This window comes from Diabrotica virgifera, chromosome 1, assembly GCF_917563875.1.
Source record: "Diabrotica virgifera virgifera chromosome 1, PGI_DIABVI_V3a".
In the NCBI taxonomy this organism is placed as follows: Eukaryota; Metazoa; Arthropoda; class Insecta; order Coleoptera; family Chrysomelidae; genus Diabrotica; species Diabrotica virgifera.
In genome coordinates, this window is record NC_065443.1 from 177,306,081 (window position 1) to 177,330,714 (window position 24,634).

Here is a 24,634-nt window from a genome sequence, read left to right on the forward strand (position 1 = left end):
AAAGAAATTAGAATACGTATAGAGAAGGCCAGAGCCGCATTATTTAAGATAAAAAACTTTTATGTGAAAACAACATCACTTTGAATCTGAAAATTGGATTAATAAGATGTTATGTGTTTTCTACTATTTTGTAGAAGGTTGGACTTTAACGAATAGAATAGAATAGAATAGAATAGAATAGAATAGAATAGAATAGAATAGAATAGAATAGAATAGAATAGAATAGAACAGAATAGAATAGACTAGAATAGAATAGAATAGAATAGAATAGAATAGAATAGAATAGAATAGAATAGAATAGAATAGAATAGAATAGAATAGAATAGAATAGAATAGAATAGAATAGAATAGAATAGAATAGAATAGAATAGAATAGAATAGAATAGAATAGAATAGAATAGAATAGAATAGAATAGAAATATGCTTTTTTCTACGAGCATGCAAAAATGTCTACTTTCGCGCACGCATTTTAGTTTAGAAAGTTTCACTTTTCCGCACGCGTGTTACTTTTTCGCACGCGTGTTACTTTTCCGCGCGCGGTTTTTACTTTTCCGCACGCGTGTTAATGTAGATATGTTAATATGGCCTTAAAGTAATTATAATAGATGCAATAAACTAATATTTAGATATTATTTACTAATTTATTTCAAATATATCTTATTGTGTTCCTGTTTTAATGAAATTAACGCGACAATTCGATGAAATAAAATCATTTTGACATAATATTCGAAAGTCAAATCGGTAGACAATAACAGTCGTTTTGAATCATCGTCATGGAAACCAAGATCGTCGTCATGCTAACTAATTATATTGAAATATGGTTTTGACAAAGAATTAATTTGTGTATGTATTTTCATATTAATTAAATTAATTGATTAAGATTTGGTAATTTTTTAAAGACTCTTAGAAAAAATATTGTTCCTAACTCTTGCAGAAAGTCTCTTTTCCGCACTCGACTGCTTGCCGAACTCCCGCTTCGCGTCGTTCGGCAAACTGCAGTCGCGTGCGGAAAAGAATGACTTTCTGCACTTGTTAGGAAAATAACTATATTGTCACTGAAAATTTTTACAATTTTATGGACAAAGCTTAGATACAGTCAAAACAAAAATAATATTAATAACAAATAACAACTACAATTTTCTAAAATTAGATAAATCGTCAATATGCAGCATATAAGATATAAAAGCAAAAACAAAAACAATTTATTGCAAAATTTATATAAATTGCAAATTGAACATACAACAAATAAATAAATAAATAAAATACAACATTAGGAACTGACAAGTTTAAGCTACTGCGTATGAAACCCAATTTTCTTAGTTATTCATTAAGAAATTCTTCTGTTGAATAGTATGTTCTCTTAGACAGATAGGCTTTTGTCATTTTACGGAACTTTGGGAAAGATGTTATAGATTTAAGTTGTAAAGGGAGATGGTTGTAAATTTTTTTTTTTTTTTCGGAATATAGTATAGATTTCTTTACTAACTCAGTGGATGGGATCGGTAAATAAATATCAAATATTTAATTTCTGGTGGAGTAAAGATGATTGGGCCTTGCTGGAAAGGTATGAAGGTGTTTACGAATTAACCAAACCGTTTCTAGAATATATAAAGACGGAAGTATTAAAATTCCGTGATCTCTGAATATCTTCTGAGGCCAAACAGATATCTTATTGCTCTTTTTGCAATTTAAAAATAACATTAAATTGGGCAGCTGTACTAGAACCCCAAAAAGGAAGACCATATCGAAGATGAGACTCGAACAACGAAAAATATGTTATTTTAGATTTTTTAGAAGATGCTAAATTGAGTTCCCTTGAGACAGATCTTATTGCATAGCAAGCTGAGGCGAGTTTCTTACTTCTGCCGTCCGTTAGCTAAAACATCGCTAAGCCACCATAGGCCGATTTTGAGTTATAGATGCCACACTATATAAAAAAAAATTCTCTATCGATCTGTCCTGGATTCGTATATCTAAGTTTTGTAGTTTCAAAGATAGCATAAGCAAAAACATCGTTATCTACAACAAAAATTTAACTTTACACAGCTTAAACTACGTTTATCCACATTACTCAACTAAAACATCAGGAACCGCCTTCAATGATAGTATTTTGTTTAAATTTTCATTTAAGATACTTAGCTAAAACCACGTTGCCCAAAGTTATACAACTATAAGATCGTTAACATACTTTAACTTTTTTTTTAGTCAAGGTTTATTTCACTACATCGCGAAACAATACTTAACTAAAAACCCGTTATACACAATTACTACACTAAAATATCGATAAACTTTCTTAACGATATTAAAGCTAAGGAACATTTAAAATATTGCTGTACGATGTTAAACTTAAACATCGCTAACCTCCCTTAGCGTGTTTTGCGATAAATAATCTCCTAGAAGTTCCATAACTAAAACACCTTTAAGTAACAATACTACGCTAAAACATCACTAGGCGACCTCCCACTCACCGTCTCACCTGTTCTACACTGCGGTCATATGTCATATCGTATATCGTCAGTGTCAGTATTCTATTGTTGGTCGGAGAAAGTACGTCACGCGCTTTTGGTGAACAGGATATTTCACGCCAAATCATCAATATGGCTAAGAAAATTTCTTAGTAAGTTCCTCCTTGCTATTATTACTAAAATTTTTAACAAATGCGCTTAAAAGTTAATGGAATCTTAATTACTACTTGTACTGTACAAGATGAAAGATTGTATATTTTTTATGTTTCCATGATAGTGTGTTTGTATGTATGACAGTTTATGTTGTTTAAGAAATATTTACTTGTTTTCTAATCCTATTCCAATAATACCTATTATTATTCCTAGTAAATGTAATTTTTCGTTTTTTGCAGTTCTAAAATTTCCCGGCAATCTCAACTCATATTAGAATGGTAACGTCAAAAATACCAAGTTCGGATTACTTTAAGATGCGAACAGGAAACATAATTTGTAAACAATTTGTATGCTCGACCATATTACATGACGTCGGCAGTTTTCAACAAATTTAGTGAGATTCAAAATAGTTTAACATCTTACCAATCCCGAAATTTGATAAACGAAATTACTATGCTAAACAAAGCCTCTCACAACGTATCATTAGAAAACACTGATATGTTTTGTAATGAAGAAATGCCAGCAGATGATTTTCCTTCTGATAATGTACCTGATTCTATCCAACATAATTCTTTTCACCCTGATAATAATACAAAACCATCATTATGCCCTAATATATTAGATTTTAATTCAGACGACTCAGTTCTTGACGAAGATTATATTCCGGATTCAAGCGAAGATTCAGACGATTTAAATTTGCCAGAAAACGTTCCTTCGCACCGAAAATTGCCAAAGAAAAGTCAATTACGAACTTTTCCTACAAATTTAACTGAGCCTTCTACTTATACAGCTACACTCACCAAATCTTCACCATCTCATACATTCCGTAATTCACTGTCGTCAAATAAACATAAAAAAAGACGCGTTACGACAGATTTTCGAGAACTAAGATGCATTTAAAATGGGAAAAAAAGAGCCAAGAAAACACACTGTAGATTGGACTAATAAAAACAAAAATAGTCACACTATGCAAACGAAAAGCACTGGTACGGGGAGAAGTGAACTTGATGTCCAACCATAGAAACGAAAGAAGTATGACACTGGCCTATGTGAACGGATTAAAGAGAAGAGAGCTAAAAAGCAATTAGAATACTGAGCAATTTACTGAGCAAGATAGAGCACAGTTAAACTCTGATTTTTGGAGTTTGTCTTTTGAACAGCGAAGAGTTTTTGTTATGTCTCAAGTGGCTGTAGCAGTTCCGAAAAGAAAATACACAAGTGAACCTAAAAGAAAGCCGAAAATATGTTTTGCGTTTAAGAAGAAAAGAAGTGGATATGTTATTGACGTGTGTAAAAATTTTTTTTGACTACCTTGGGTTAAAAAATATAACGACGCGATATTGAGGTCACTTGATGTTACAAATCCCATTCATTCCGACATGCGTGGAAAACACCAGAAAACGCCTCGTATAGATCGCCAGTTAATTAATAACCACAAACAATCATTCAATCCTGCATAGTGCACTACAGACGCGAGCACGCGTCATTGAGACGATATCTACCGAGCGATATCAATATAACTTCTATGTACAAAGATTTCTGTTCAAAATATCCAGAAGAAAATAAACTATGTCCTATGAGGTTTATCGCAAACAACTCAAAACTTTGAATATTTCATTCACTCGACTTGGTAATGAGGAGTGCGAAATGTGTGAGTCTTTTAATTTACATAAACAACACACATCACATGATTGTAATACTGTAGTAGATTGCAATCCTTGTGTCTAATTTCGAAAACATCGCCTTAAGTATACACAAGCCAGGGAGTTGTATACTAAGCATAAAAATCTGGCTCAAAGTGACAATGTAATTTATATACCTTCAGATTTAGAAAAGATCATAATGCTACCAAGATTGGAATCCTTTAAAAGTATAATCTTTTGCCCACGTTTAATTACTTACAATCAAACTTTTGCTCCACTCGGAACAATAACATCTAATTAAAAACCGTTAACCGTTTTGTGGCATGATGGCATAGCTGGACGGACACAAGAAGATATAATGAGCGCCTTCTATGTATGTTTAATGAAAAATCGCGATATCCAGAACATTAATATATGGTTAGATAATTGTACAGCGCAAAATAAGAATTGGCTACTTTTATCTAAATTAGTTCATATGGTAAACAGTGACTTAATATCTACAGAAGAAATTGCCTTATTTTATTTTTAACCTGATCATAGGTTTATGAGCGCTGATCAAGTTCACCATCAGGTAGAACTTGCAATGAAGAAGAAGGGTAATCTGTATGACTTTACCGATTTCGAAGACGCAGTTGCTTCGATAAATAACTCCAAAGTAATAGTCAAATCTATTTCACCACAAAATGTTGTTAATGTTCAAAATTTGATAAGTGAGAGGCGTATACAAAAAAGCAACCCAAGAGGTCACTCATAAAATATGAAACATGTTTGTTTTAAACGAAATTTATTTGGGTTACTATATAAAAATAATTTTAATGAAGATTTTATATATCTACAATTTATGACTGACAGATATTTAAAAAATCCAAGTTATATGATTCTCACATTTAGCACTTCTCCAAAAGGCGTTGAACTTAACCGAAAAACTACGTCAATTGACAAATTAACGCCTATAGTACCGCCACATAAATTGACATTTTGGAAAACATGGCCAACAAAAACTGATGACGAGGAGGGGAATGAAACTAGATTTATCTTAACGTTGATAACTTTTAAATATTGTTAATGATAATATTAAAAGATAAACAATTTCTATGATTGGGAGACGGGAGGAGAGGACGGATAACAATGTTTTAAAATACGACATTTAAAAATAAATCTAGTTCCTGATTCATGAAACAAGTATAAGTACTATTATTAGTGCTTTCGGATTCACGCGAAATACAGTAGGAAAAATGAAAGAATACCCATGAACGAACACATAAAACACGCTGTATTTTCCTGTCACCGTGTCACACAAAATTTTTTGTGTGACACGGTGACAGGAAAATACAGCGTGTTTTATATGTTCGTTCATGCGTATTCTTTCATTTTTCCTACTGTATGTCTCATCAAAATCTTATCCATCATATCCACTCAATCCCTTATGTGTTTTGTTATTTTTCTTAAACCAGTCTACGAAATTAAGTACATCAATAATTACATTCTTTTCATCTAAGAATTTGATATTCATTTGATAAGTTTTATTTTTTGTTCGATTTTTTATTTTGCCTATGACTGCTACTTTGTTTTTATACCTTCTTCATTTCTTTAATAATAATAAATGTTTCTTGTCCAAAGTTTGCCGTTTTATTTTGTTGGTTAACGACATTTTGCTGTATTGCTTCAAACCTAAGGCATTATTACTTAGCTAAAACATCGCTATTAAGGAAAGGTTATCAAATAAGTGATGTTTTAGTTAAGCATATAATATAAAAAATGGCTACTGGAGTAAACTATTTTAGCCAGTAAACAATTAAACACCTTTAGTGATGTTTTAGACAAGGTTTTGTTTTAAAAATTAAATCAAAACCTTAAATATAACGTCATTAAATACCGTAGCGATATTATAGTGTTGGAATTATTGATAATTTAGTTATGTAAAAATTGTATCAAATATTTGTTCCAAAATACTAAACTAAAAAGTCATTAAAGTACGGTTAGCGATGTTTTAGTAAAGGTTTTCATATGTAATAAATAATAAATGACACAGCTAAAGCCACTTCTATTGTTTTTTTATACCATAAAATAAGTAAATTTTGTTTGAAACTCTAATTAGTTGGAAGAGAATTAAAACACGTTCCTTTCGAAGTAACATACATACTTCTACGATAAATAGTTGTAAAGTAGCAGTGTCTTGAAAATTTTCCCCCGTTTTTTGCTCATATCTCAAAATCGGTCTCTGTGGCTTAGTGATGTTTTAGCTAACGGACGGCAGACTTAACGAATCGATATGAAGGGACCATTTTTGAGGTTGCTGTCTAAAAAAATACCAAGAAATTTTACAGAATCAACGCTACTGATGTGGCTGTTATTACGAGACAAAGGTTGAAGAGCTCCTTTATAGGATAGTAGAGTGTGGGCCGGTTGAGCCTGGGAAAATTTTTCCGACTGTGGGAAAGAGCGGAATCCTTTGATGTTTGCCGCCAGAAAGCCACGGCCACCGACCAATGGGAACACAGCCACGCCCACCGACCAATGGGAACACAGCCACGCCCACCGACCAATGAGAACTCGGTCCCGCCCACCGACCAATGAGAACGAAGCCCCGCCCACCCGCAGCATCGCTCAAGGACCAATGAGATCAAAGTCCAGCCCACCGACCAATGAGAACGAAGCTACGTCACAAAGGCCGCTCACCAAGATGACCACCTGTTCTTCTTCTTTTCATCTGTCAAATCTTCTTCTTTTCCGATTATCAATTATTAGTCCTTTTGTATTGTTACAGTTCTTCTTTTTATCTGTCAAATGAGACAAAGTTCTTGCTTATCTGTCAAAATGTGGTCTGTCACGTGAGACATAAAAACATTGCCAAAACGGCACTATATCGTATCTCCGTTATTATTAATTCGATCGTGGCGTAAGAGGGCTCGTTGGAAAGGGGAGGGGGTAACCGATACGTTGAGATAAAAAACAAAGATGGCGGCATTGCTAAAACGGCATTACAGCAAATCTTCGTTGCTATTGGTCCGATTTTGACGTATGGGGTGTCAAATGAAAGCGGTGGCGACAAAGAAGCCAACTGTCAATTCTTCTTATTCTGTCAACGTTCAATATTAACTCTCAATTCTTCTTCTTTTCAATGTCTTCTGTAATATTAGCATCTATATTTATCTTAATTTTAAAAATTATGTTTGAAATTGTAAAGAGAAAATTTGAATCTTCATGTAATATATAAGACTTGATCAGTAAATAAGGTGTTGAAATAAAAAAGCAAAAATCTCTTTAAAAATATTTATTTATACATAGAAAAATTACAATGGCAATATTGTATAAGAAAACCAGTGACTTAGACGATCCACATTTCTTTCGGTACACGAAAATAGTCCAACGGCGTGACAGGGGTTTGTAGCAAGACCAACGTTTTCAGTAGCAAGAGGCGTGCCATCAAACTTGCAAACATCAATAATAAGGGGAAAAACTCCAAAAATGTGACATTTCTTGCTGAAAAATTCTACTTTTTTTTCTCCTCGAACGTAGATGTAATCGGCTGCATACAACAACTTGGTTTCTAGTATTTAATTTATTTTGGACAATTATATTGCTCCATCAGTATATCGAATGCCAAGCAGTTTTTTTCCACGTATGAAGCTGTCTTCTGATCATCATTACTTAGCGCATTGAATGGCTTCGGAGGTAAAAAGATGTAATGGCTTCGTTTAAAACCTATTTCGATGGTAAGTTCTTTGGGAACAAACCACCCGTCCACAGCGAATCCCTGAATATCTACGAATGCTACTCTCATGATGACAGCTCTTGTACTACTGACACTTTATGCGTCTAATTTAGACTTTTTACAATTTCGGTAAGTGGGTAGTACCCGTCAACAAAATTACTATAGCCAACGCTCGATAATCGAGCACGGCATATGAAGAATAGGAGATAAGAAAATGGATAGGGAGCAAACATAAGGGGCAAACATTTAATGATAGCTTAGGCCCTTAGCTGAAATTAAACTGGGAATTTTACCACCAAATTGGTCAGTATATCGTTATACACAATGACATGATGCCGTGATATAATAGACGATTCAACTCCATCCATACATTTAGCCGTTTTTAGCCGGTAAAAGTTCGGCATCCCGGGTTTATGAAAAAACTATAAATTAAATTAGGCGAATAAAACAAAAGACAAGAGGGGTCAAAAATAAAATTATAGTAGAATACGGTCCTGACTATGGTACAATATACCACGTTTACAAGCCGTTCTAAAATAAATTATTTTTGAATGGTAAATTACCTTTCAAATATTGTTATTTCACCTGTGCATAAAAGTTCTAGTGCAACACAAGTGCCCACGAATATAGACAAACGTGAGTACTTGAAATTACATTATTATAAATAACAGTATCAGAAATATAACCTGCAAAATACTGATAAAACAAGATTGTGTCCAGAACGAAGACCAGTTTTCGAACTGGCGACAGGGCCGGACTTACGGCACCTTAAATTAAAATGACTTCAACCGATATCACTTTAAATAACACAACTTCATTCAACATGACTCAAACAAAAAAATCATCACCAATGTCATAATAATAATAATAATAATAAATGTCTTTATTAGTATTCCAAAAATTATACAACAAAACAAAAATATTAATTGGTCTGTAGGGCGAGGTTCAGCTTGTATATCATTGAAGGACAGCAATGTACAGCTGCTCTTCCACCTAACCCCCATTTCCTAATAGAAGGGCGAAAAACTATATTTTGTATATAAATATACTTACATATACTGATACTACTAGAAAGTATGCAAATTAGGTACTCTAAAAATCGTAGGCTTGGCATTACTGCTCAGATAACAAATATTTAAACATTTTTTCCTTAAAACTATGTCCGGATAATGTACGAATATCATAATCAAAATTATTCAAATGACTCGCAATTGAAAAAGAAAATGAGCGTTTGAAAAAATGCGTTACGTAACGTGGTAAAGAGAGAGTGTTCCTATGTCTTAGATTAAGGTTATGGACATCAGTTCTATAAGTTATTCTATTGTATAGGTAAGGAGGTACCCCTTCCCGAAGAATCTTATGGTAGAAACATAAAGCATGAAGTTTTCTGCGGTCTTTCATGTTTAACCACTTATTTAAAGTAAAAGTATGGCTAATACTTTGATACTTTCTAATTCCAAAAATTAATCGCAAACAGGAGTTTTGTAATTTCTGTATTCTCCTAGAATCAGTCTCAGTAAGGCATGAGTTATAAAGCACATCGCAATAATTTAATTTTGATAAAATTAAAGATTCACACAACAAGGATTTGGTAGCACTGTTTAATATATTACGACTTTGGTATAGAAGCTTAAGTACCCCGTATGCTCTTTGTAAACAAAGACTAACATGGTGTGTAAATCTTAAGTCTTCATCCAACCAAACCCCCAGGTTTTTTACCTTTTTGCTAAAAACTAAGTTACCATTTTCTAAAAGCAGTTTATTTGAGTAAGTTTCTAAAAATATTTTTCGATGAGAGGATCTACCAAAAACAATAGCCTGAGTTTTGGACGCATTCAGTTTTAGGCAATGATTTTGAGAAAAAATCTGCATATTTAATAAATCATAATTTATTGCATGAACTGCTTGTTCACACATATCCCACTGCAGTAAATTCTTTTAAACACCCAACAAAATACCAAGTTGTTGTCCTATCTAGTATGGAAGATACTAAAATACACGACTACATCATAGCAGTAGGATCGCTAGTAGGACCCCGTAACGTAATTTTCGCATCAAGAATTTCTAACAATCGAATTTGTATTTATCTTTCGTCAAAAAGCATGGTCGATTCACTTCTCCACTCCTACAAATTTGTAAATATAAAAGAAACAGAGATAGAAATAAGACGATTGATTACTCCAGCCGACAGACTCGTAGTATCTAATGTAGACCCTACAATTCCTAGCAACATTATAGAAGCAGAACTACAAAAGATGGGTATCATTGCCGTGTCTAAGATGACTATTTTAAGAGTAGGTATACCGGAAACAGAGTACAGCCATGTCCTCAGTTTTAGACGGCAAATATTTATCAATCATCTAGAAAATGTGTCTATCCCTGATTCTTTTCTTATAACACAGGACAACACCCTATATCGTCTGTTCCTTTCCATAGATGGATATAACTGCTCACATTGTAAAACTATAGGCCACAAAGAAACTGAATGTCCTCATAGAACTGATCTGACCCCATTAAACCCTTCACTAGAAACTATCCAACTTAGAACAAAAGCTCAGGAATTAAATGAGCAAACAAATTTAACAATAGAAACTGACTCACCAGTAACACCTATAAACAACACAAACCAAAACCCTCCTCCCAGTACATCATCAGTCTCAGATAATTCTACCAAAATTCTAGCAGTAGAAACGTCTCCATCATCTATAAATGTTCCCAGTAAAACCAATCAAGTTAAAAGACAAATATCTTCCTCTCCAGACATTATTGACAATAATACACAAATTAATACACAACCTTTTATGCCACCTACTTTAAACAAACCAAAGAAAAAATACAAAACATCAGATAAAACCTCACGCGAAGAACTTACTCTTTCTCTGGAATCAATAAAAGATAAAATAGAGAATAGATCACCTGCATTTATTCTAAATTATAATGAAATCTGCGATTTTCTAGAAAATGCATTATACTCTCAACACCCTGAATTAATCTCCAAAAATTATTCCAATGAACCTTCTGAACTAATCGATATTTTTAACTTCATCCACTGTTACATCCATAACTCAAAACTAAAAAATAACATCACCCGTTTAAAGAAGAAACTAAACCCCAATCAAGCATCTTCAATTGAAGAGTCCGACGAACCGCAATCCCAATCGGAAATCTAATGTCAGATTCTTTTATTCTGCAATGGAACCTTAATGGGTTTTAGACCCATATTGAACAATTAAAACTGTTAATAAATGAACTATCTCCTAAAATACTTTGTCTTCAAGAGACTCATTTTAAAAATACCAATATAAACCTTCGAAACTGTCAATGTTTTCTAAAAAACAGAAACGCTCACCATGCCAGTGGTGGAGTAGCTATCTTTACTAGAACTGATATACAAGCTAAACCCATCGCAATAAATACTAGTCTTGAAGCTGTAGCTGTAGCAGTTACTTATCAAAAACACATTAACATTTGCAATATAATATATCTGCCTCATCCCAGCGACCTCGATTTACAAGAATTTAATAATCTTATAGATCAAATCTCAAATCCAAAAATAATTTTAGGTGATATGAATTGCTATCATCCGGCATGGGGAAGTCATAAAACTGACAAATTCGGCAACCTAATGAATCACTCCATTGAATCCCCAGATTTAATACTACTCAATACTGGTAAATCGACCCGATTTAATTCTTATAACGGCTTATTCTCCATTCATGTAACATTTAATAAATCTCAATCTCCTAAATTCCCAATATATCAATCTTGGAAATTAAAGAATGCAAACTGGAATTCCTATCAAATCGACATCCAAAAGAGAATTGAAAATTTCCAATTAAGCAGTGACATAAACTCTGACATTAGGTCCCTAAATAATATCATAACAGAAGCAGCCTTAAGGCTATGGCTACATAATTCGCAAATATTTTACGTGTATCCCTACTTTTTCTGTCTTTACACGGCAAATTACGTGTAGTAAAATTCACACTCGTATGGATATGTAAACATTACTAGAATGTCATTCTACTTGAAAATGTCATCATTAATTTAAAGAGATGGGTTTTGAATGTTCTTAAATAACTGTTATTTTTATAATTGCAAATTATTAATTCAGTTAATAAATGTGATAATTTTTTCACTAACTATGTATTCAGTGATTGTAATAATTTATTTGTACAACAAAGACTAATACTCAATCGAGAAAAGAGGAAAAGAGTTAAAGTGATTTTTTAATAATATATTGTTATGGAACGCTTACAATTTTGAACAGGCCCGCCGTAAGCGGGCGTGCAAGGCGTGCACCGCACAAGGGCGCCATGTCCTGGGGGGCGCCAAATCAGAAATCAAACAAATATGTATAACAATTAACGACAGAGAGCAAAATTACTACTTTTCTTTTTACAACAAATCTTGTATATTTATTTTATATACTAAATATAGAGTCAGAGGAATTACTAACTGGAAATATAATCGCTTATTTACAAAAGTCTGTCGATGTAAGTTATTAGTCCGATTTCATTCCAGCTGAATATGCACGTTTAAACATAAAAATGTAACTATGTATTCAGAACCAGCGATATAAACAAAAGAGCAAGCACTTAACTTTATCTTAATGTATACCTACTCATATTTGTTTAGGTAATAAATTTCGAGAACTTTGGGAATATTATATTTCATTTACTATGAAACACTTTTTTATCGCTTTATTAATTGATGCTGAGCTTGTCTTTTTGTCCCTAAACTGTTTTTCTGTTAGGTCATTCATTTTCATTATTTGAGTGGCTTCGTGATTACTATTACTTCCACCAAGACCAAGTAAGCATCAAGTTGATGTATTACGATTACGATACGAATACGGGATGAGAGTGTAAATTATAAATTTCTAAAAAAGACAAAATTCTTTGTGATTGTGAATTGAGTGATTGTGTTAAAGCAGCTGAAGCTTCATTCATCGATCAAAGATCAAACTGAAGGATCTTACAGTGGTCAGTGGTAAGGTAAGTGTTTTATAAAATCACTAATGTAGTTTTAAAATTTTTTATTAGGTCAAAAATGTAATACTTTACACCCTTCAATTACATTAACCGAAATAAAATCCATTTTGATAAAGCAAATTATTCGCGAAGTTAAAACTAAAGCAAATTTATTAAATTTTAAAGCTGTTTTTCTTTTTATCGTTTAAATCGTTTTGATCAAAAACATTTTTTAATTATAAAATTATTGAGTTATTTTATTTTTCAAATTTTAATTATAAAAAAATTGGCACCTTTTTTCAATGTACATATTTTCAAAACAAGCAAACATTTAAATAATTTTATAACAATTTGTACTATTTAAGAATATAATATTAGTCCATTCACTCACGGTAAAATATTGCAAAACCTCACAATTTCGAATCATAGATATAGTCCAGAGAAATAAGATTTTTCTTGTGACATCCCCCTCCAGGCCGAAACCAAATTTTTTGAGTAGTATGGACATCTACATTATTAACCTATATGTTTCCTGCAGCTGATTTTGATGATATACATAGTTATAAACAAATGAAGATCAAAAAACGCTAAATTTTCGCTTTTTCGTCTATTACCAAAAATTTAAGCACTTTAAACAAATTTGAGAGTAAGAAACTCATAAATCGTATAAAAACTTCAATATGGCGTTCGCTGAATATGTCTATCCTTATTGGTTGCTTAGAAAATTGCAAAATAAATCATAAATTTTCAGTTTTTATAAATATTCATAACTTATGTAAAAATTAACTTAGAACCATCTTATTTCACGGAATGCTGATACTTCTTGTCTCTTGTTATTTAAAGTTATTTAATTTGTTTTTCCCAAATTCATTTTTTTGCAACACCATAAGTCAGAAAATTATGAGGCTACAATAATACTTCGGACAGTTTATGAAAGAAGAACATTTATACTATTACCTTAATTTAAAATAAATGACAAAATAATTTTAAACAGTGTTAAATTATTTTGCAAAAATATGTCGATTTTTTGCTTACTTATAAACAATTAGAATAACTTTTTAACCGCTACCCGTAGAAAAATTATTTTTTCATATTTAGAAAGACTGAATTTTTATACACATTTAGAAAGAAAAACAACTGTCCTAGGACAATTAGGGACAAAGTTAGCCCCCCCCCCCATTTTTTTAATTTACATGTTTTTGCAAAATAATTTTGGCATATTTATAAATATTTTTTGTATCTTTTTTTAATTAAATTAATACTGTAAATCTTCTTCTTTCATAAACTATCCAAAGTATTACTGTAACTTCATAATTTTCTGAATTATATGTAGTGTTGCAAAAAGAAATAATTTGGGATAAACAAATTAAATAACTTTTAAACTATTTGACCAATTGCTTTGAAATTTAGGGTATAAATTAAGCACCATAAGTCTCAGCATTCGGTGTAATAAGAAGGTTCTAAGTTAATTTTTTACATAAGTTATGAATATTTATAAAAACTCAAAATTTATGATTTATTTTGCAATTTTCTAAGCAACCAATAGGTAAGGATAGACATATTAAGCGAACGCCATATTGAAGTTTTTTATATGGTTTATGAGTTTCTTACTCTCAAACTTGTGCAAAATGCCTATTTTTTTAGTAATAGACGAAAAAAGCGAAAATTTACCGTTTTTTGATCTTCATTTGTTTATAACTATGTATATCATCAAAATCGGCTGCAGGAAACATATAGGTTATTATTATACATGTCCATACTACTCAAAAAATTTAGTTTCGGCCTGGAGAGGGTTGTGTCACCAACAGGATATTTTTTTCCTTATTTCTCTGAACTAATATTATGGTCCATTTACTCGGTTTTTGCTCCAAATTTTGAAGAACCACTGGGATTGACATGAAATTTGGCATATCGGCAGACACATGGCTAACATGTCCAAGAAAAAAGTGATATTGTGCCGATGCGTGATTTTTTTTCTGAAAGTGAGTTTCACGGTTTCACACCTTCTAGAGGGTGAAAAAAGATACCTTCAAAATAAGTCCGTAATTGGATAAAATGGACAATTCTAAAGAACTTTTGTTTTACGGGCTTTTTTTACAAAACAATACTCTTCGAGTTATTTGTGAGTGAATATGTTCATGTTTCAACAAACAAAAATGCATTTCTATTCAACAGTTCATGGTAAATAACTCAAAAAGTAAGTATATTATCCAAAAAAATATTCTTAGCAAAAATATTGCTTATAAAAAACTTAAAAAAATGGTGTACCTATATATGAAGCCTCGAAGCCTGTAGTGTAGACCTACCAGAAGCAGAGTTGTTGTAGCTAATGAAAAGTAATATCTTATTCGTCAAATTTGTCAAAAAATAAACCACAACTCATTGAAATATTTAATTTGAAATTTGACTGATAACAACCTACTTTTCATTAGCTATAACTCTGCTTCTACTGGGTCTACAGACTCAGTATATACACCATTTTTTTTCACATTTTTCTAAGCTATATTTTTGGTATGAATATTTTTTCGAAAAAATAATTACTTTTTGAGTTATTTGTGTAAATCCGTCGAAGAACATGTTTTTCTTGTTGAAAAATGAACATTCACTCGCAAATAACTGGAAAAGCTTTTACTTAGAACAAAAGTTGCTTAGAATTAATCAGTTTACCCAATGGCGGACTTATTTTGAACTGATGTTTTTTCACCTCCGAGAAGGGCTGAAAACCCACCTCCAGGGCAAAAGCAACATCGGCACTATATCCCTTTTTTCTTTGACATATTAGCATTGTTAGCTATGTGTGTACCAAATTTCATGTCAATTCAAGCGGCTCTTTAAAACCCACAGCAAAAAGCATAATATGTATGTATGTAAGAAAACTAAGGGTCTTTGTGAAAGTCCAGTCCATATAGTTATAGTTGAAGAGGGGGCGGCATAATTGGAATTGCACGCGGGCGATCAAACTGTTAGCGGCGGCTCTGATTTTGAACATCTTTAACAACAAAATACTTGAATCACAGAATATATTATCCTGATGTAGTCTCTGCTTGGATCTTCCACAAATAATACACAATAAATAACTTTTTATTAAGTTCACGTCTTAAATCAATTATATTTATCAAATACACTATATATCAATAATATTTAATCAATAACTCAACATATTCCCGATGCAATGTGTGTGTGTGTGTTTATGTTTTATTGGCACTGGTTTAAGCAACCAACTGGCCAGTCAATGTGTTTTGAATTCTCTCTTTTACAAAAAATATGCTTAGTATCTAAATTTAAAACTATTAGTACTACTGTTTTTTTTTACTCTGTTTTTTTTATTATTTTTTTTATTATATTTTTTAACATTTTTTTTATTACATTTTTTTTTTTTTTAGTTTTTATTTTTTTTTTTTTTTTTTTTTTTTTTTTTTTTGTTGTATATTTTTTTATCGCGCTAAGACCTAAACCCGATTCAACCTCGCGGAGGTTTAGATCTTAGTATCTTTTTATTTTATTTAATTATTTTTTTTTTTTTTTATTTTTTTTTCTTTTTTTCTCAGAGCTTTAATTTTAAACAATTAACATGGTTGTACAAAATTTTATAAACATCTAGATTGTTTGATTGTAAAAGGTATATAAGATTAAAAGGAAATTGTACATTAACTTGAACTAGATTGGCAAAAAAGTTTGATATTTCAATAAAATGTAAAGGACATTCTAATAGCATATGTTGTAGATCAGCTAGCTCTCCACATAAACATTCATCATTATCTACAAGTCCTATTTCTCTTTTGTAGACTGGAGTCAGACAGTGATTACTTCTTATTCGACAAATAGTTTTGATAAAGCCTTTGTTGGAAACTTGATTAAACCATGTCTTGATGGGAAGTGTAGGCTGGATTTTTTTGTAATAATTTCCTTTGTCTGAATTATTGTATTGTTCCTGCCATTTCGTCCGTTTGATAGATCTCATAATAGAAATTATGTCTCCCATAGGAAGTTGATAAGTATGCAGAGTGGATTCCTTCGTTGTTGCTTTTTTAGCCAGATCATCTACTATTTCGTTGTTTTTTATACCAATGTGTGCTTTTATCCAACACAATATTATATTTTTGCCCGATTTCAAAGCTTCACTGTTCATTGCTATGATGTCACTGATGATATAATTTTCTGCAAAATTATGTACATTATATTTCAATGTCTTTACAATGCTTTGGCAGTCTGTAAATATAACATAATTGAGTTCTTTTTGATTAATACATATTTTGTATGCTTCTTTGATTGCAATGAGTTCAGCTGTGAAAATTGTCATTTTATCAGGTAATCTGTTGTTTATTTTTATACTTTTTTGTGGGTAATATATAGCATATCCAACTTTTCCTTCCATTTTTGAACCATCCGTATATAATTTCTGATAACTCCCCCAGTTTTTTTGTACACACTGAAGGTGGTCTATTTTAGTAAGGAAGTCTGTCGCACGAATATTACTTAAATGACAGTTAACTGGAGATAAATAATCTTCATAATTTAGCTTTCGAGACGAGCTTTGTTCAATTTGGTGTATGTCGCCAATGGAATTAGAAACGTTGAGGAAGCTTTCCACAACTAAAAGCAGTTTCTTTTTTTCCCAGTAATAATGAGTTAGGTATGAGGTGGTTAAATGAACAATTTTATTTAATAGCAGTTTATCGTTAACCGCTGTTTTAACTATAAATTTCTCACTTAGGTATTCCCTGCGTAATGAAAGTGGAGGTTCATTAAGCTCACATTCCATGACCAATATAGGTGTGCTACGAAGATAACCAGTGCATAACCTAAGTGCCTTATTTTTGATCCTCTCGATTTTTTGGAGTACAGAGTTTGATGCTGAGCCATAAAAAATAGATCCATAGTCTAAGATTGATCTTATCAAATTTCTGTATAGTAATATTGATATGTTTGGATCAGCTCCCCAGTTACTGACACTTACAGTCTTCATGATATTCATTGCATTTTCCATTCTTCGTAATATGTAATTTGTGTGTTCTTTCCAATTTAATTTGGAGTCTAAAAATACGCCAAGAAATTTTATTGAAGTTTTATAAGGAATACTAGTATTATCAAATTGTAGATGGCTTTGAGGAACATATCGTTTTTTAGTAAAGGTAACAATGGTTGATTTACTCTCTGATATTGTTAAGTTATTATCGGTAGCCCATTTTTTTATAATATTCAATGTCGATTTAAGGTAGTTATTACATCTATCTATTGACTTATTTTCTGCATATATCGCAACATCATCAGCGTACTGTAGGATTTTTATGTGTTGAGGAAGTTTAGTTTCTAAGTCAGCAGTATACAGTATATATAATATAGGACTTAGGATGCTACCCTGAGGTAGTCCCAAAGATGTGTATCGGGAGTTAGATTGATCTCCATTTAATCTAACGTGAACTGCTCGATTAATGTATAAGTTAATGATGTTCCATGTTACTATCTCGGGTATTCCTATTTCCAACATTTTCGCGTATAGTATGTGAAGATTAACGTTGTCGTAAGCCCCTTTTATATCTAAGAACAAAGCACTAACTGCTTTCTTATAAGTAAAGGAACTATAAATGTCTATTAAAAAGTGGCAGAGGCTATCTTGTGTGGATTTACCTTTTCTAAAACCAAACTGACTTCTTGGTAATAGGTCGTTCTTTTCTAGCCAAAATTCCAGACGGTTTTTAATAAGTCTCTCATATGTTTTTAGTATACAGGAAGCCAGACCGATTGGACGGTAAGAATCCCAATTCTTTGATGATTTTCCTGGTTTTAAAACCGGGATAATAGTGTAAACGTGCCAATCGTCAGGAATCTTTATGCGGCGCATCCAAATTTCATTATATATATTTAGTAGTGCAGCCTTACCAATTCTTGAAAGATTTGATAGCATCGAGTAATGGATATTATCGGCACCTGGTGCTGAATTTGAGTTTTTCTTCAACGCAAAGTTTAGTTCAGTGGCAGAAAATGGTTTGACTAGGAAACGGATTGGTTCTGGATAGTCGTACAGAGCATTTAGTTGTAAATCAGGAATTACTAATTCTGCAGACGGCGGTGTGATATTTTGATGGAACTCTTCTATCCACGAAGCTTCCGACAGAATAACAGGGACTTTGTTCTTTGTTTTTCTATTTTTTATTCGGTTAACTTTTGACCATACATCTTTAATAGGGACTGACCTATTTAGGGATCCGACATAATCTCTCCAGCTATTTCTTTTAGTTTGTTTAGTGATCTTCTTGACATGTGCATCATCTTTTTTATACCTAAGTAGGTTTTCATGGTTTGGATTTTCTTTGAATATACAAAAACTTTCCTGTCTTCTTCTGACTGCTTCTTCACATTCTAAATCCCACCAGTATTTTCCTCTGGAAGTCGGTTTTTTTATTTTAAATTTGGGGATGCAGTAGGATGCAGTTGTATTTATATTGTGCAAAATTTGTTCATAAGAATTTATATCTTTAAATTGAGAGAATACATCTTCCGAATATTGTTCATATAATTTCCAGTCGGCATTCTTTAAATTCCACTTTTGTGAATATGGATTATATGTATGAGTTGGTTGATCCTCTAACTCTACTCTTATAGGTGTATGGTCTGAACCAAATAGGTCTTGAAGTGTTTTCCAAGTGATCAGGTGGTTTAAGTCAGGAGTACAAATGGTCAGGTCTATTGCCGATTTCGAGAAGTTCCTAAAGAAAGTAGGAGAGCCATCATTTTTGAATATTAAATTATTATCGTCTATACAGTCCATCAAGATTTTACCTTTCATATCTGTTTGGTTGTCTAGGCCCCAGGCAATGTGGTGAGCATTAAGGTCACCTCCTATTATAAATGGTCTTTCTATAGATGTTATGAAATTGTTCCATTGTTGTAACAATAACTTGGTTCCTGGGGGAACATACATAGATATAAATGTGACAGTATATGACTTAAACTTTATTTTTATTGCTACTTTATTGACGTTTATTAAATCTACTTTCATGGTGACTTCCTCGTAATATAGGTTTGAATTTATTAAAATTGCTGAGCCACCGCCAACAGTTACTGAAAAGCGGTCGTCTCTGACAATATTGTACCCGTGAAAGTTATAATACTTTTCTGGTTTAAATCTAGTTTCTGATAATAATGCGATATCAACTTTCTGGTCTTCTAATAGGTGGATAAGGTTTTCTCTATTAGAGTTAGCCGATCTACAATTCCATTGACAAATTACCAATCTATTCATTATTATATAAGAGAGAACTTAAAACTGATTGAATTGAATTTACTAGAACTGATTTTTCTGGAATTTCAAAATTTTTGTGATTTATATTAGAGATAATACTTGTAACTATATTTGATATTAATTCTGTTAATTCTTTTGATGGTTCATGTATTTTAGATCCTTGTTCTGGATTAAATGTAGATTGATACGAAGAAGAGGTGATAATACCACCAGGTCTGTTGGACATGTGGTTTAACTTTATTATTTTTTGATGTTCCATTGTTACTTGGTCTGGTGAGGAAGAGATAGGTCGTTTGTATTTTGGTGGTTTTATTATTGTATATCTATTTGAAACTGAAGGTAGAGCGAACTGATTGGAAGATGTTTGAGACGTGGACAATTGAGTAAAGGAATATGAAGAGGATGGTGCATTCATATTTGGAGTTTGATGAGAATTTATTGAGGAATTATTGGCTGCTATAGATGCATAAGTTATCTTAGGAAAGAGTTTAATTGTTTCCTTAAAAGATAAGCTGTTTTCAGACATATAATGTTTTATTTTCTTTTGGCGATCAAATTCTGGGCATATCTCCCATTCATTAGTGAAGTGTTCACCTTCACAGGATAGACATTTTTTGTTAAACGATGATAAAGGACAAGAATCGGAAAGGTGAGATTCATGACACTTAAAACAGCGAGGATTACTTTTACACTGCTTACTCATGTGCCCATACCTATAGCAGTGGTAACAGATAATTACCTTTTGCTGGTATTTTTCAACAGTGTGTAAGACAAGATTAATTACTACATACTTTGGTATATTCTGGCATTTAAAAGACACAATAACTGATTTTGTTGGATTAAATATTACTTTGTCATCTGCTACTATTTTTCTTGTTATTCGTTTCACATACTCAACCGAGAATTTGCAATGGTGATCAAATTCCTTTATTCTATTTTTAAGATATTCTTCCGATATATCTGAATCTATATCCCTTACTACACCTAGTTTAAACAATTGAAATTTTGGAATGTATGCGGTCAGATTTTTTTGAATAAGGAATTTGGAAGTAACTAAAGCATTTGCACTACTATAATTTTTAAATGAGACCCTAACTCGGTTGCGTCCGATTGAGTCAATTTTTTTTATATAATTGTCAATTTCTGGATGTAACGTAAATAGGATCTCGCCTATTTTAACAGCGTTTAATTTTCCTGTAAAATTTAAACTGGAGTTTTCAATAAAAATGTAAAAAGGTCCTAAATCAATTTTTTCGTATAAATAAACAGGCCTGGTTTTTTCTGGTTGATCTGAGTTTACTAAAGTATTTTGTTTTTCATTAATATTGTTAAGATTAATACTACTACTTATCTTATTTTGAGGCTGGTTGGGTAGAAATCCATTTAAATCTTGTAAATCACAGCTACTATCCATCGAATTCTCAATATCAGGCGGTTCGCCTCCACTAGATGACTCCATAGAGGAGTTTTCAAGTAACGTTTAACTTATGAACACTTTCAAAATGTAAACTAAATATGGAAAAGTTTAACAAAACTAAACAAACTAAATTAGAACGGTATAAATCAAATAATCCGCCAAAAATTAATATTTTTCGGAGAGATTTCCAAATTTAAATTAACTTTGACAATTATTTTGACGTATGTGCCCGATGCAATGTCAAATATTTAAAATTGTCACTGATTGTCAGTGTCTGACTGACAATATATGCTGACAATATTATATTCGGCTGAGTGCGTTGTAAGACAAAGATAGATTTGGAAAATATTACCACGGCATTGTGTTCATTTTTTTCGAATCCTGAAAAAACCAATAAATATTTTTGAAAAATTTAAACGCAGAATGAAAGACTAAATTATTACCGAGGGCCGAAAGTCCCTTAGAATAAATAAAAAGTTTATTTTGAATGATATATTTGAAATTAAAAATCACACTACAATTTCTCTTAGTTTTTCACCCCTGTAACTTATTAAAATAAACATTATAGAAGTTCTCAGGGACTTTCGGCCCTCGCTAATAACGTAATCTTTCATTCTGCGTTTAAATTTTGCAAAAATATTTATTAGTTTTCTCAGGATTAAAAAAAAATGAATCCCCATTTGAATAGCATTGCAGCCGAAATACGTACCGATCCTCTTAACTAATATCGGTAAAACTAAACTTTGTAATAGGCAACCAGTACCTTGGTGGACCAGCGAAATCGCACTGGCTCTATCTATAACAAAACGCGCGTTTAATAAACTTAAAAAGCAGAACACGGAAGAAAATTTACTCAATTTTAAAAAACTTAGAGCAAAAACGAGATATCTCATAAAAAAAGCAAAAGAAATACATGGGAAAATTATGTCTCATCTATAAATTCATCAACCCCTTTAGCTGTCATTTGGTCTAAAATTCGTAAACTCTAAGGTTCCAACTCTTTTAGGCAAATAAACATCTTAGCTCTTGGTCAAACACTAATCACTTGTAACAAAACTATTGCAGAAACATTAGCTGATGTTTACCAACAAAATTCTAGCAATAATAATATACCTCAGGAAATGTTAACGCACAAGAAATCTCTATAATCCTCTATTATCACCATAAACGATATCGATAATCCGTTAAATATCGCCATAACTCTTCAAGAATTGGAATTTGCTATTTCTGATTAAAAAAACACCTCGGCCGGACCAGATGACATACCACCAATATTTATAAAAAACTTACCATTTACAGCTAAACTAGTTTTACTAGATTTATTTAATATTTGTTTTCTAAAACATAAATTTCCTGAGCTTTGGTCCCAGCCAATAATAATTCCCATCATCAAGCCTAATAAACCTAAAGATAATCCCTCTTCTTACCGCCCCATTTCTCTTGCCTGTAGTATGTGTAAAATCTTGGAAAATTTTTAAACTCACGTTTAGTATGGCACTTGGAAAACAATAATCTCCTTTCCCCCTATCAAAGCGGCTTTCGAGGAGGCAGGTCGACGTCAGATAACCATGTTACTTTACAAAACTCAATTAATGAAGCCTTGCTAATAACCAAAAACTGATTGCAATATTTTTTGATATTACCCAAGCTTTTAAAGAACTTGGAGACACTGTATTTTGAAAAATCTAAACGAAAACGGAGTTCAAGGTAACATACCAGCATTTGTAAACAATTTTTTAAGTAATCGATCAATAGAAATTAGAATAAATGGCCTTAAAAGCTCAACAAGAACATTAGAAAATGGAATCCCTCAAGGTTCCATAATAAGTCCAACATTATTCTTAGTGGCTATCAATAGTGTTATTCATGAAATTAGAGCACCTATTAAAGCCAGTATCTATGCAGACGACATCGTCGTTTACTAAATCAAACAATATAGAATCTGCAATAAATGCACTCATAAATTTGGAAACATCTGTCTGCTCAAGTTCATGTTCTTGAGAAAATTCCAATTGGCGAAGTGTAGCATTGTCTAATTTCTGGCTGATAAGATGTATGAAGACTAAATTAAACAGCTTCTCGTGTGAGAAATTGAGATTTGTTAGAGCTTTATATGCATTAGAGACGGTTGTGTGGAATTCCCTAAGATGAGTGAACGTTGCATTATAAGGCAACCCTTTGGAATCAACAATCTTTGAGAATAGTTGTTTAATAACAATACGACTATTGGAATACCTATTTACTAATGTAGACAGTGCAATGCCATAATTGGACTCAACTAGAGCGAGGTTCTCTATCAACCGGAAAGGCTCTCCTTTTAACAGAGAACGCAAATAAATGAACTTTTCTATGGTACTGAGTGATGCATCTGCATCTATGGTGCTAGTAAATATCTGAATAAAGGTTTGAAAAGTGTTAAAATCACCATGAAAATTTTCTAATTGGATTTGGGGAAGCTTTATATTCCTTTGCGTGGGTATATTTGGAGGAGATGGATTACCTTGGGTAAAAGAAGTAGAAGAACTGCTACCATCAAGTTTAGCCAAATGTTCCTCCAGGTTGGTGAGCATTTTCAAATAAGCATCATCGATTAAGTCCGTATTTTCGTCATCTGCAACTTCTGACGAAATGATTTCGTCCTGAGCTTCCCAGTACGAACCGTACGAGTCTTTTAAATATAATATTCGATCCTTAGAAGCGTACAATGACAGACTAGACAGGCTATTCTCAAGATAGTTTTGCAATTTGGTTAATTTGCCTTTTGCAGTAGCTCTATTTTTCTTCGCTACCTCCATTTTTGATTGTTAAAATACAGACAAACAATAAATACAAACAAACAAAAAAATAAATCGATACCAAATAAAAATAATATTTAAAACTGCTCAAATGTAAATATATCAATCAAAACAGCCGCATCAATTCAATCACAACAAAATTGTGGTGTTCTACAAATATTTTATTATGTCACAATAGGTAAGTCTTAAATCAAACAAATAAAGGAAGAAACAGATAGCGATATACCCAT

General features: G+C 32.1%; 1 protein-coding gene across 2 annotated transcripts in view; it reads left to right on the forward strand.

Annotated features, from left to right (window-relative positions):
* LOC126881647 (plasmanylethanolamine desaturase) overlaps nucleotides 1–24,634 on the forward strand; it is a 749,932-nt gene that overhangs the window by 392,746 nt on the left and 332,552 nt on the right. The window contains exon 1 of one of the 2 annotated variants that reach the window (XM_050646027.1): nucleotides 8,491–8,612. The exons of the other annotated variant lie outside the window; for it this stretch is intronic. Within the exon in view, the coding sequence (XP_050501984.1) occupies nucleotides 8,528–8,612 (85 nt within the window). The 5' untranslated portion in view covers nucleotides 8,491–8,527. Of the gene's footprint in view, nucleotides 1–8,490; nucleotides 8,613–24,634 lie in introns of those variants that run through there. 2 annotated transcript variants of the gene reach the window in all.